The 14,393-nt window shown below is 45.2% G+C and overlaps 1 protein-coding gene across 1 annotated transcript; it reads right to left on the bottom strand.

Annotated features, from left to right (window-relative positions):
- Positions 1 to 491: 491 nt before the first annotated feature.
- On the bottom strand, positions 492 to 13,991 carry MASP2 (MBL associated serine protease 2). Its single transcript, XM_064470666.1, is given in 8 exon segments — positions 492 to 669; positions 1,080 to 1,204; positions 1,907 to 1,985; positions 3,670 to 3,788; positions 11,441 to 11,572; positions 11,814 to 11,991; positions 13,381 to 13,600; positions 13,894 to 13,991. Coding segments are annotated over 8 exon segments (984 nt in total). The 5' UTR covers positions 13,971 to 13,991; the 3' UTR covers positions 492 to 615.
- Between the last annotated feature and the right edge of the window lie 402 nt (positions 13,992 to 14,393).

A 14,393-nucleotide genomic window follows, 5' to 3' on the forward strand; every position in this document is an offset into this window, starting at 1 on the left:
CAAACAATTTAACAGCTCAATATAAGGTCAGTATTAGTAACTACAGGGCATGCCAGTCCCGCTGTGTGGTTATCGTAACAGTTTTCGTTTTGTTTTTGTTCCTCCCTGTTGAACAACATCTGCAGCACTTGCCATTTTGAAAATCAGAGTAAAATAAAGGTGGTAATCTGATAGTCAGATTTTTAAAATGAACATGCTACAATGAGGTGGTTCTGCCTCATCAACGTAAAGGTCCTGAAGGACCTATACCTGCTGCTCAACTCTTTACATAAGCATCGGCGCTGCTTAGCTGAGTAACTTGTTAACAGCGCAGCGCCTGTAGCTCACTGCAGGCTGGTATTTAAGAAGCAGCGTCACAGGATGGAGCTTAGTAGCCCCTTCGTTACAGGGAACAGTCTGCAGTTCCAACTCAGGTGCACATAAATGCATTGCTTCAAGCCAGCGGTGGCCGTCGGTACCGACCTCCGCGCAGTCCGCCTCGCGGTCTGTAGCAGAGCCTGGCCGCAGACCAGCGACCGTCAGTACGAGCCCAGAGCTTGGGATTGATTTTGCAGCAACGGCTAATTCCAGCTATCGGGTCCGTTCATGCAGTACCTGGGTCACAGACAGGAGGGGTTATTTCTCCTTTGGCATTTTTCCAGTGTTCACCACCACTGCATGTGTATTTACCTGCATCTCACAGGGACAGCAAAAATAAGACCAAGTGAATAGAATAGCTGGGCATCGGCTTAAAGCACCACAGAAGCGACACTCCACAAGCACTGGCAGACGTCATAGTCCGCGTCACTTACCCCCTCTGGCTCTTTGCAGGGTCTAATACTATTAAACGCCACTAACGGGAATGGTAAGACTGTGCTAAGCTCCCAGCTGTTACTGAATCGAGCCTACCCAGGGTCCCTTTCCGTATGCTTAGGTGCACATCCCTAAAAACGCAAATCCTGCTTCCCAAAGTTACCAGCCTCCGTACTGTGTTTCAGAAAGGTTCTGCTGACCTTTACAGGCACGCCTGTGTAGGTCGGGGTGCTCACTCTGCACCATCAGAACCAAGAACCACTCTTTATCTGATGTTTGGGACCTGCCGTTGTTATTAGCCTGAAGGCGTCACACTGGTACTGATTTTCAGTGTTGGAGGTGATTTCCTCAGGCCCCATAACATATATAAGGGCACGGCTGGCTGGGTCCGCAGGCTGACCACAGCCAACGGCTAAAGCGGTTCAAAAATACATTAAAAAAAAAAAAAAGTTAGTGCACTGAAAAAGTCAACCTGATCAAGCAGGATGCAACTGTGATGTGCAGGGAGTGGTACAAGGCCTCTTCACTGGAGAGAACTGCAACACCGGTGGAGGCTCTGTGCTGACAGCTGGGCCACCAGACATTAATAACACCGCACTTGAGTACTGAGAGCTGGAAAGGGTTTAGTAGATTCTGTGGATTCCTCAGAAAATTTGCGCTCCCATCCGTTCGATTAAGCAAGACTCGCACTGCACGCCGTGTACACATGCATTAATGAACATGGACTAATCAAAGATAAATTGTGCCAGTACCTCTGAGTACAGGTGCTGTGTTTTTTTCCTGTGATGATGATGATGCCTTTGCTAGTTACACGAAACTGCTGGGAGATTGTCCTCTATTTCAAAGGACACTACCACACTTTTTTTCTTTTCTTTTTTTTTTTTTAATTTTAAATAACCATCAGTGCTCTTTAGAGATTTTAAAGAATGGCAGAAATTGAAACGTCTTCCAACTCACAAACACAAAATGCACTTTGACAAGAAATGGAAGTTACCAAACAGAAGAAAATGTTTCTCATATTGCAACTTCTATCACTGCCTTTACAGCACCAATGTTCTAAATATAAATATTTACACAGAAATTTTCAAATTCGATAATATTAGCACTGACTTACTGATGCACTTTGCCATTGGTTTGGTCCAAGAAGCATCCTTTCGACATTCCACTACAAAAGACTCCACAACATTTTAATTCTGCAAGAAGCATGAATAGAAATAAAAGGTCAAATTAATTCCACAGCAAACAGGACTAATTACAGAAAAACAATAATCAGTTACACATTTGCTCATTCATAAGGGAAAAACAATAACTAGATTTTTTTTTTGCTTGAAGTGTCTTTACTAAGCGTACTGCTTTTCCACCCTTCTTTCAGAGTGGGAAGAGGTAAATAACTCCTATACCATCATCATAGATACCTAAGCGTGGTGCTGATAAAAGCTGCAGTGGATGGCTCTGAACGTGAGGGAGGGGTACCCCTTCCGGAATCTGGAGGCTAACTTGCATTTGTGGTGTGTTCCACCTCTTACACCCGCCTTGTCACCAGCAAGGACAGCACACAGTGCTGCTCAGTGCATTTCAAGGACAACACAGGACGTGGCCTTTGTTTATTTACTTCCATGCACACCCAGCTTTCCTACTATTTGCAGTTCAGCTCTAACCCTCACATCAGTTCAGTTATTCCAGGTTTCTACACAAACAGTAAATGTGCGCAACTATCAAATCAGATAGATTATAAAATAACTGTTGAGGTAAGCCTGTGCCTTCCTGTGCTGGTTTTGGCTGGGCCAGAGCTCGTTTCCTCCACAGAAGCTGGTATGGGGCTGTGGTTTGGATTTGTGCTGGCAACAGCGCCGACAGCCCAGGGATGGTTCCGTTCCCGCTGAGCAGGGCTTGCGCAGAGCCAAGGCCTTTCCTGCCCCTCACCCCACCCCTCCAGCGAGGGGCTGGGGGGCACAAGGGGCTGGGAGGGGACACGGCCGGGACAGTGACCCCAACCGACCCCAGGGCTGTCCCACACCGCACGGCGCCATGCCCAGCACGCGGAGCTGGGGGAAGGACGGGGAAGGGGGGACGTTGCCAGCGATGGCGTTTGCCTTCCCCAGTCGCCGCTACACGCCATGGAGCCCTGCTGTGCTGGGGGTGGCTGAGCACCCGCCTGCCCACGGGGAGGGGTGAAGGGACTCCTTGGCTTGCTGTGCTGGTGCACGTGGCCTTTGCTTTCCCTGTTCAACTGGCTTTATCTCAACCCAGGAGTTTTCTCACTTTTACTCTTCCAAATCTCTGCCCCATCCCACTGTGGGGGGAGTGAGCCAGCGAGCGGCCGTGTGGGGCTGCGCTGTCGGCTTGGGTTAAACCATGACACTTGCTAAAACACAATCACCTAACTGTGATTTTAAAATTTTGCTGTAAGCATACACGGACTAGAGTATTTTCCAAAACTGCCTGCTGGGAAGCAGGATGTTATTAAGAACTAGGTCTGAAATGCGGCGTTCAGCAGGAATGCCCAAGTATTCCAGTTTTAACTTCCCCAGAGAGATGCAGTAACAAATGAAAGAACATTAAAAATTCTCGCTACACCGATCTTGTGAAATCTTTCGTAAAATCATTCTTTTCTTCCAACATAATTACAAGCGAATCTCTAGGCAGCAGTGTTCAAAGAGCATCAGCATGGGCATACATACACACAGGCATAGGCAGAAACGCAAATCTTTGGGGAGGATATCAAAGAGAGGACAATTGCTAACAAATTCAGTGTACTGAATACACCTCATTATTACAGTATGTGAGCAACAGAAATTGTTAATGAGAAAAGCACTTACGTGTTTAATCCCTGAGAAATTAAGTCTAATAGGGCCGACAGAGCCATGGTTCGCCTACCTCAAGTCGCACATATCCGATGCCACAACAGAGAGCACAGGGGTCAGCCAGAAAGTCCTCTGCTTGCACTGGTGCGGTGTGACCATGGGGTGGTGCTTCAGGACTAGGACATGGCAAACCTGCAGATGATCAGAAAACGGAATATTCCCCTTAAAAACGAATTTGTTACTTACCGCTAAAGGCTCTTAGGGGAAAAACACCCTTTCTCTGCCCTTTCCTTACACTGTTTCACTCACTTTGACACAGCCCTACCATTACTGCGGATAAAAGGAAAAACTGTGACTGGCTTACCATGATACTCTCGCATCAAAGGTGTGCAGGGGCCGGTGCGGAGCCAGGCCACACTGACAGGACTAGGCCAGTATGTCCGTGGCCTAAACACTCACCTTGTAACTCTTGACGAGCTAGGAAAATTGTTCCCTAAAAGAAAATCATATGCCTAGACCCGAGTTGAACCGTAAGATCAGCTGGAATTCTGGAGTTCTCTTAAAATGTTACTTCAGAAGTAAACTACTTCAGAGCTATGTCATTCGGTAGGTACGCTACTGGAAAATAAGCGTGACAGCACTGTTGCAAAGCATCTCTATTTGGTCGCTATTCAGGCATTTCCAGAATGAAGTTCTGGGAATAGTTTGGATTTGAGAACTGAACAGAGGTCTCCTGCCCACCTGCTGCTATGTATTTCATCTTCCAACAAGTGCTCCTGAGATATCCGTTATGAAAGTAACATTCACAACAGTCACTAGCCTGCGTCTCAATATTTGCAGGCAAAGACTTCCACAGAATGGGCCAAATTACTTTTTGGGTGTTTTAACCTGAAAAGAATAGAGAAGGCAGACCAACTGCCTTTACTTCTTTCCCTATGAGGCCTATGGAAGAACAAACTGATTTTAATACAATGACTCCCTGAACTTGAATGGTCCTTTCTTGCAAAGTTTAAAAAACCAGGCAGGCAGTTAGAGTGACAGCTCATCGATCTGGAAACTCAGAGAGTGCCTTCTCTCCAGGCATCCTAAGTGCTACAGAATGCCTGGGAAGCAGTCACTGGGCCCATTTTATAGATAAACAAACTGAAGGCAAAAGATTGTAAGACAGTTTCAGAGCCACTTACGGAACTACCTATGAAATGAAGCTAGTCTCGCACATGTCACCAGCAGGGGTTTGGCGCTGTTGAGAACATGCCCCACCCGCCCCGCGGTGGCAGGGCCAGGGCACGGGCAGCACCTCCTGCCTCAGAAGTGGTGCAGGGAGGGACACCTGGAGGGACACTTAAACAGCCGCAGGGCTGGAGGTCAGAAATAAGCGTTATAGCTGGAAGCTCATCCGAAACATTCCGAGGTGTTAAACTTGCAGCTTGTCTGCTGCACCGGAGTGTGTAGAGTGGTAGGATAGCTATCAGCTCCTCAATTCCAGAAGCCTCTGAATGCAGCTCTTTCTTTTTAATGCCTTTGTTACCAGACATTTAGAATGTAATTGTAGTCTCTGAGCAAAACCAGCTGTGCCTGTTGCCGACACAATTGGAGCCACAAATGCTCCCTGCTGAAGAGAAGCAAGAAGGAACAGCCACAAGTGCCCCGAGGATCTCTGCTTGTTGACAGGATCTGATCGCTGTGAAGTGGTGCTTTGATCAGCTGGGAACAAAGGCTTTATGATGTGCTGCAAAAGCTGCATGAGCAATCCTTTAATTGATGAGGAATGCTGGACTGGCTGATAACACCGGGCATATTTTTGCACTACTGTGACACCGAATTAATTGTAAGAGGGAAATTGTTTGACTTTGAATTGTATCCTCAAACACACCATGCTAACCTCCACCAACAAAAGTGCCATTATCCAGTCATTAATTACAGATTATCATCCAAAACAGACCATGCAGTTTAAGGTTGTCATTTTAATGGAAGGGGACCGAGTTGTGAATGAGAAAATGAACATTATTTTCCCTTAACTAACCAGGGATTTTATTAGCCAAGATTCTAAGCTCCTGTGCATTTCATTCAGAGAATGAAACCTGCTTCCCCCCTATACCTATGCGACAGCCCTACTTGCTGCTACAGGAAGTATTTGGATACAAGCGTTTCTTGGAAAGGAAAGCAGGAATGGGTGAAAGGATAATCTGTTTGGTTTGTTTGTGCGGCGCTCAGCACAACTACAATACCACAACACAAGTGATGATGTGCATGGGTCCCAAGTGTTTCTTATAACACAAGCTGTAAATTCAGACCAATCTTTCTCTGTCCATCTTCCCAGAAAGTTATGAGCAGCCACTTTTATTTGACATAAATTTATCCATCACTACAGTGACTGAGCATCTGTGTGTGCTCTACTCCCAACTCATTGTCCTAGGTTTTCAAACACAGCTGACAAATACACAGAGTAAAACAGTTAATAAATACCTAGAAAGGCCTGCTCTGTTAAAACCGAGCAGTCTCCTAATTTTTAAATCCTGTTTGAAATGCTGCTTTTCGTCCAAATAAGCAGAGAAAGCTCAACTAATTCACCTGGAGGTTCTGGCTGCCTCTAAACCTAGCCTAACAGCATGCTGCTTTGCACCAGCAGAAATCTGTTAAGCTACAATGGGAATGAAACCTTTTCCTTTCATGCTATACTTGTAGAGGATTATCAGCAAGTGGGTTTTTTCCTTAATTGTTATTACCTCATTCTTCCCAGCTAAATGCATGTTTCTGTAATTCCACTGATTGTGCCTCCAACTACGGAGGCATTTGATGGCTATGTAAGAATAAAGCTTGTTTTCCAGCACACTCTCCTGAGCTGCTGCAGGTGCTGCTTACAATACTGCCAGTGACACTGCCTCTCCCCAGGCTTTAAGGTCCCACTCTAATGCTTCCTTCCACCTGCTGCGAGCCCGGGTTAAGAAACACCCCAAAACCTACTTGATACGCAGCTTCAGCAGTACACTGCTCACAGCCATGTAAATGCAAAAAAATCTGCTTCTCTTAAAAACTGAAATTTCGTCATGCTGCCAGTATCTGTCCCAGCTCTACAGCCCCTACAGGAGTAGTCTGGAGGCAATTATAGGAAGAGATAGGAATGAAAATATTACATCCTTTGGTGTGAAAAAAAGACACAGCATGAAATCTTACCCCAAGCATACAAGCCACAATATAATGAGTACTATCTTTACACCCATAAGTCCCTACTGAAATAATTAGTAAACCAGAATCAAAAATCTTCTGCTAGTTCTGCATCAGAATCCTTTCCTATTACCTACAAAACCATTTCTCCCTGGGCATGGATTCTACTATGTAAAGAAGGGATACTCAGATCGGTAAGGTTAAATTCTCTCTTACAAGAACCTCAGAGCTAGAAGACAGCAACATCTTGGCTTCTGTTTACTGTAACAATCATGTAATCTTCCTTCCTTAAAGTATGTTTAAAGGAATGCTATTGGACCAAATCTCAGCATGAAAACACATAAGAGAGAAATGGTGGAGAAAAGACCACTGTGTGGTAACACACACACACACATATATATGCACATAGAGACAGAAAAACACTGCATATAACCAACACTATAGTTTGTGGTGGCTGTTCGCTTTCTCTAGTAATAAAAGGGCAAAGGGACACATGATGAAATTAAAGGCCAAAACCCACAAATCTGAAAAAAAAACAGGATTAAGAAATAGCATAATTAATCCATGCAACGTGCTGTCATATGACTTTTAAGGCAAACTTTTATATGCTAGTGCCATAAATTCAGCTTAAGCTAAGTAGCATACAGGCAACACAGGATCTATTGCACGGGATTATGCTCCTGTATGGGAGTGTATTTTAAAATCACTTACTGAACTGTATCTTCTACTGAAGCATAAGATGCTGGCCACTATCAAAGGCAGGAGGTTGGACTTGAGGGATCCTTAGCCCCTCTACTTTAGCAATGCCTATTCCAGAATTGCTCTGAGCTGCCCAGGTGCTAGACAAGAGGCTCTCCAGGGCAGCAATTGCTCTGTGTTCATGTAGCAAGAAACAGCACCATGCCTCTGCACAGAGCTGGGATCCCCATACACTGTTATAGTACAAATAAGAACAGTGCCCCACTAATACCCTAGTAATTCAGAAAACTGGCCTTCATCTTGTTTTGAAGGACTAATGAAGGAGAAAGACAGAGACTAATAGTTCTTCATGTTTTATTATGTCTGTCTCCTTTAAACTCAGCTTCCTAATTTTGACATGAGATTTTCATAATACAGTTTGGAAAAATGTGAGTCATCACCAATAAATTCTCTTGACTTGTGCTCACTTGAGTAGCCAAAACTAGCTGACCCAACAGAAGACGCTCTGCTAGTCCAAGGGAATTTGCAGCTTGGAGATGAAAAGGCTTAGACAGGACCTTACTTTTCTCCTAGTATCTCCTGGATGTGGCCACTGGGAGTTCCCTTTGTCAGGGCAGTATTTTTTTCCATAAATCTGCAAGCAAGAAAGTCCTAAACTAGTCAGTGCAAGAAGGATCAAATAATTTTTTTAACATCTGCCAGCAGAAACGCTGTCGCTTGACTTCTCAGTCCAAGCTTTAGAGCTGTCCAGAGAGTGCTTAATTATACTTAGGCCAATCTTATATTAGAATTACAGTGAGCTGTTTACCAGAGGCTGAACTCTGAAAAATGACCCCTTAAAAACTTGCAAGTCCATTGTCATTGGCTCATTAGGTCTCCAATGAAAGGTGGGTCATAAACTGTATCACTGAGCCATGACAAAATGTCAAGCTGCTTTGATCACAATTCACTGTGACCATGAAACAGCTTCTGAACAAGATTAAATACAGCAGAAGTAAACCTCGGTAACTGCTTGCACAGCCATTCTACCCCCAGATCAGTTCTCTGCAGTTTCTACCTTCTACAACACTTACTATGCATCTTCCCTGTAAGTCAAGGCAGTGATGTTACCTCCCGTTTTGCAGGTGGATGTTCAGAGCTGGTACCAAGTGACTTGCCCAAGATAACACAGAAGTCTGCACATGCAGTAACCTGAAACTACTCAAGTGTCTCATCTAAAAGACACTTTGTCCCTCCCATGCTCACTTGGAAAAGGGTTCCTCCCGTTTACTCCAGGCACTAAGAGCAGAGATGGGGTTGGAGAAACTGAGCCTCATAAATTGGAATTAAAAGCAATCTCTGCTAAACTGCAGAAATAAGGAAATACTGGTTGACTAATGGTCCTTAGTTTCTTGAGCTTTTTAAACAAAGTGTTGTTTTGCCTTCAGCAGTTCACCTACAGCTGCTCAGCTCTGACTTGTTAAACTCTAGTAATAATCATGTTTCCTCCGCAGAGTTGGGCACCTGTAGTCGCTGACAAGTGCGGCACACAGCATTTGCCCTACATGTTTCAAGAAGATGGTTGCTGCCCAAAGAGGGTATAGTCTAAAAGGACAACAAACAGATATTAATATATTAATGTGGAGCTGTGAGAGGCACTGTGAGACACTGACAGTATCAATCAATGCCACAAGAAACTGTGCTGAAGAATAACATTCCTTGCATTGCATCTGTCGTGGGGAAGGCATTGTTGCCTTCCTTTGTATGAAGGTGAGACATGTAAGCTGCCCTGTGACATTCATATTTCCTTATCAAACTCCTGTAACTCTGAGGCTTTGCTCACCAGAACACATTTCAGCCATAAGGCTAGATCCCCAATCGGAGATATGGCCAGAGTCACAAAATCTGGATTAAAAAAAAAAATAAATTCAAACCTTTCCGAATAGTGAATAGGCTCTGAATAGAAATAGTTTCAATCTACAAGTCTGGGTGCAGACAAAAGCATATCGGAAAGGAATATTACGGAACAAATGTGTGGTTCTGGTCTTGTTGCAGTTTAAGAACTGTGGAAGGTCAAGCTGGACAAGAAATGCACGAGTCTTCAGGTAGCTGTGATGCTCAGGGGCCTTTCACAATGGCTTCTCTCTTATCAGCTCCTGCCTTATCTACCTTCTTCTTTCCATACTGACACATGGGAAATGCAAGAAAATGAATGCCCCAGAGGCTGCTGTCAGCTTTCAACAAGGAACAGCCTCTTTATTGTCTGCAGGAGGCAGGTCTGAAAGGCAAGGAACCAAGACATACAAGCCACAGAGCAAGAGAAGCCTGCAGCCCTTGGGCGGACTGCAACAGGCAGGTCAGGAGGGAGGGCAAACCAGCTCTTCCCAGCACATCTGTCTCCAACTCTGCCTAAGCGAGGAGAAGCTTAATTATTTCACGCTGGAAAATAAAGGAGAAGAAAAAGAGCCTGTCAATATTAGCCTGCTCAGACAGGAGCCCAAAAATCAAAGGGGCAACTTTTGCCCTCATCTCATGAAAGTGATCCACAGAGACCATTGCTTTGCATCCCAGCCCAGTGGCTGGAGCAGCTTCAGCGCTTGCATCTAAAGGCCTCTGAAATGTGAACAGGTTCCAGCACATCAGCTGCACCACAGTAATTCCCAATGCGCACGTCTCCACCCATCAGGGTAGCCCAGCCCTTCAGTGTTGTTGATAAGCTCCCTCTGCTAGTGTTATATTCAAGGAGGGGGGCATAAGTGTGCACACATGAATGGTCAGTGCAAAGCTGCTAGTCTGTTAGTTCACAGCTATTCATTTTGCACCTTCACATTAAGACCAGGCATACACTTTATAGTGTAAGTAAATCCATATTCTTGTGCTAAAAGCCATCACTTTAGGAAGGGGAGGTTGAATTAATAGGTCTGTTCCAATACACTGGAGATATGAGGAGTTTGAATCTTGAATCAGACCCAGGCAGACATGGCTGGTGAGGGTTTGTAATAGGCTGGAGTTGGAAGCTAAATGTCAAGGTGGCCTTAAGCACTGGAAGTTAGATCCAATTCTGCATTTCAGTACCGGGGAGCTCAAAGAAACTACCTTCCCATCTATGACAATGTTTAGTGAGCAGTATGCATGCTGGTTCTTTCCAGACAGGATTCAGCTCCAAGTGGGCAAATCTGCACCCACAAAGGATGAATCTGACACCACGTGTAAGCACACGTTTCACTGCAAAGTGAATCCTGAGGTGCCGATCACTGCTGCTGATTCAGACAGACTCTTCACTGCCTGACAACACATAAGCTTTCCTTAGTTGTGAACTGAGAAGCGGAGCCAGGCAGATGTCAGCTAGGTAAACCTCATGCTGTATGCCCTTCTGAACAAGAGGTCTGTGCCTGGCCTTGTCTCCCATTTAATAACTGGATCACTGTACCTGCTGTTGTTGATATGCGGACTGTGCTGCTGCTTGGTCTGTGTCCTTCCAGGGAGAGTAAGCAAACTATTTGTCCATTAGACTTCACAGCTCAATTGTTAGTTTTTCCAACACATTTACTACCTCAGGTCCAGAATACTCAGTATCTCATTACCCAGGGAGCAAGTTACACTCTGTTTTGCAAGGCTGGGGCAGCCATGAAGACTGAAAGTATCTGCAGTGGCCAGTGTAAGACAAGTTTCTTGCTTCTCCATTCAATCTTTCTAAAGCTGAACACAGGTGGATGCTGCCTAACGAGTCATCAAAACCAACTGCCAGTGCACCATTTTACTGCGACACAATACTGCTGTCCCTAATGGCAGTAATTAGCCCACAGCCACTCTGCAAACCAGGGCGTCTGCTCACAGCCCTGACTAACCCCCTGTACCTTCTTCCAGCTGCACCAGGTGCACGGGGAATACTGAAAACAACAACAAAAAACCCACAGCTTTCATCTTGATGCTAGTTTCAGGACTGGATTTAAGTGAATGTTGTAGGTAGGGAAGTATCTCCTCATCTAGCAAGACCTCACCTGTGCATGTCCTCTTGTTTTCATGCAGTGTGTAGCCAATCCGACAGCTGCAATAGTAGCCCCCCACGTAGTTGTGACAGTGATGATTGCAGAGGGGTTCACCATCAAACAGCTGTTTGCACTCATCGATATCTAATGGATGAAGCACAGAATTAGGCAACCGACACCCTTCAACAACACTTTGTAGCCACTCTGTATTTTGTGAGGGTGGCTTGTTGGCCCTTGGTTGCTGTGCCCTTTTGCATCTGCCTCTGTCCAATGACACTGCCTTCTCCCACGTCACACCAGCAGCCACAGCCTATGAGAGCACAGGGAAGCACCAACCCCACCCTTGCTGTGTCTCTTCCATCTACAAGAGAGGCTGGTCTCTTACCTTCAGCAGCATAAAAGGCCTCAAAGCCTGTGAATGCTTTCTCATTGGAGTAGTCAGACCGAAACACTACCATGAGGTTGTTGTCAGCAGAGATGTATGTCTTGTTGCCCGGAGCCTCCTCAGTGTCTGTGCTATCCTTTCCACACAGCGTGGCCAAGGTCCTCCCGCCAGAGCTCAGCTGCAAAATGGGCAGACAAATCTACCAGATGAGAACAGAGCTTTGTTCTTCCCAACCTGCTGCCATGGCTTGGAAACCATGTGTTTAATGTTGTGAGAAAGGAGGCTTGGGTGCTCTCAAAAGGTGCTTCTGGAAGTCAGTCCAGATCCAGGGACAGACAAGAGAAGATTTCCCCTATTCTCTGTGACTTAAGCCCATAATTTGGTCTCTCTTTTTTCTTTCAGAGGCCCACATAAAGCTGTGAGGCCAGTCTGGGCTATCAGCACCATGCTTTGTTTATAATACTTCTGTTAACTTGACACTCTCAGTGACAATCAGATCTTGGTAAACCCAGAGACAACTAGGGTAAAAAGGTTTCATACACTGACAAATTCAAATGTATAGTAAAAGGTCTCTCTAAACCAGTGACTCACTTGCTCTATGATTCACTTATTACAGTTCCAGCTCTCCATTTATCTTGTGTTTTAATAGAAGATAGATGTTCTATAGGGTTCATGTTGTACATGGTTGTGACAGAACTGTGCACTATGGACCTACCAGAAATGACAACTCTGTCCTGCTGAAAGGAAATTACATGAAGAATGACAGATTTGGGGAATGGGAGCAGCTTGCCATATAAAACCATGGAAATGAGATCTTCCTAAATGGGAACAAGGCTGCCTGATTTGGTTCCATCCGATTTCAAAAGTACTGTTGATGCATTGGTTTTGCATACTCCCTGTGTAAACAGCTCGCTCTCTAATGTATATCAGGCCTAACCAAACAACAAAATGAGTGCAGAGGTAGCATGGCCTCAAATCAGGGACAGGGCTGCCTAGAGTAGAGCACAGGCTAGCACATGGAGCAAAACCCTTCAGGGACACCACTGATCGCCCAAACACTTCCCAAAGACAGTATCTTTGTTTCTTTTCCTGAGGTTGTTTCTCACATTAGCTAGCAAACACACCATAGCAAGTGTTGCAAGTGCAGGTTAGACGAGCTGACAGTATCTTGTTTAGACTATCACTTACACTTTCACGGTCTCCCATTATACTCTGAGTGAAGCATTACTTGTTAATTTAAAACACACACTGTAGCTTCAGCAAAATGAAGTTCAAATGTTGTTTTGGGCAAAAATTCAAGCCTTTTCCTTCACGAGAAGGGAATATCAGAACTTTCTGAACACAAATAACTGAAGTTTCAGATGCTTCAACACAACAACCCATTCTACTTCCTGGTCCCATGGGCCTCAATAAACACATCATTTAGAAATCAGCTGAGCCTGAATTTTACTAGCAGACCAGAAGCAAGAGCTTACAACAGTTATCTTGGTCTTGTATGTGTCCAGGATCACATATACATATTTTGTAACAACTTTGCCTGCTACACATCACTCTGCCCTACACATACCTTCACATAATCATATTCACACAGGTAGGACAGCTCCACGTTGAAATGCGTGAAGTAGATGCGGACAAAATATCCCTTGGGGACAGTAATATTCCAGGTTCTCTCCTTGTGATTTGGGTAGACATTTGGGAAGTTTGGGGATGTGATCCTCCCATACATTTTCTGCAGCACAATGCTGCTGCTTACTCCACTGTAAAGCACAGCTAGCAAGACAAACAGCCTGTGTCAAAGGAACAGAGATTAATGGAGAAAGCGCGAGCATCGACTCAGATCATACCCCAAAGGCCACACATCCAAGTTGACAGTCTTAGTAAAATCACAGATATCTCAGCACTAGCTGAAATCTTCATGCCCAACAACTTTCTCACTTGACAATGGAAAAAATCAGGAGGTATCAGTGGAGTCATAGTGTGGTAACAGCTAAACAAGATGAGAATCACACTCGTGCCTTCTAAGGCCTGCGCTAAGTCAAGTAGCCAGAGGAGGTGGGGAGGTCCCTGAGACTGCACTTACCTCATAGTGCTGCTCTCCTGTCTGAGCCTGCTCTGCTCTGAGCCCTGGGGAAGGAACCTCTTCTGATGTATTTGCATTTGGGGGTGGATGTATTTATTGTGTGTGCTCTGCTGTGTTTGTCTGGATATTGAACTCTGATGTTTATCTCCCTTCCACCCCCTTCAGCCTGCTGAGTTCTGGGAACAGCAATTACTAAAAGCCAGGCTTGGGTTCAGCACATGAGGCCTCAGTCAATGACAGGGAGATGCAGACAGAGATGGAGTGGATGGATTAGGAATGCTGCAGGCTCTTGGAGGGAGCCATAGTATCGCAGCTCTGCAGGAAGGCAGGCGGTGGGAGGAGGTACAGAGTGGCTCCAGACAGTATCTGCATGGGGGAGAGAGGGGAACTCGTCTCTTTCCCTCTAACCAACTGATCTGCAATTACTATTAATGCAAACAGCATGTTACTGGAAGTACAGTTACTTCCCTTGTCAGAGCAGGAAGGTGTTGAAAGCAAAA

The sequence above is a fragment of the Phalacrocorax carbo genome, chromosome 20, assembly GCF_963921805.1.
Source record: "Phalacrocorax carbo chromosome 20, bPhaCar2.1, whole genome shotgun sequence".
In the NCBI taxonomy this organism is placed as follows: domain Eukaryota; kingdom Metazoa; phylum Chordata; class Aves; order Suliformes; family Phalacrocoracidae; genus Phalacrocorax; species Phalacrocorax carbo.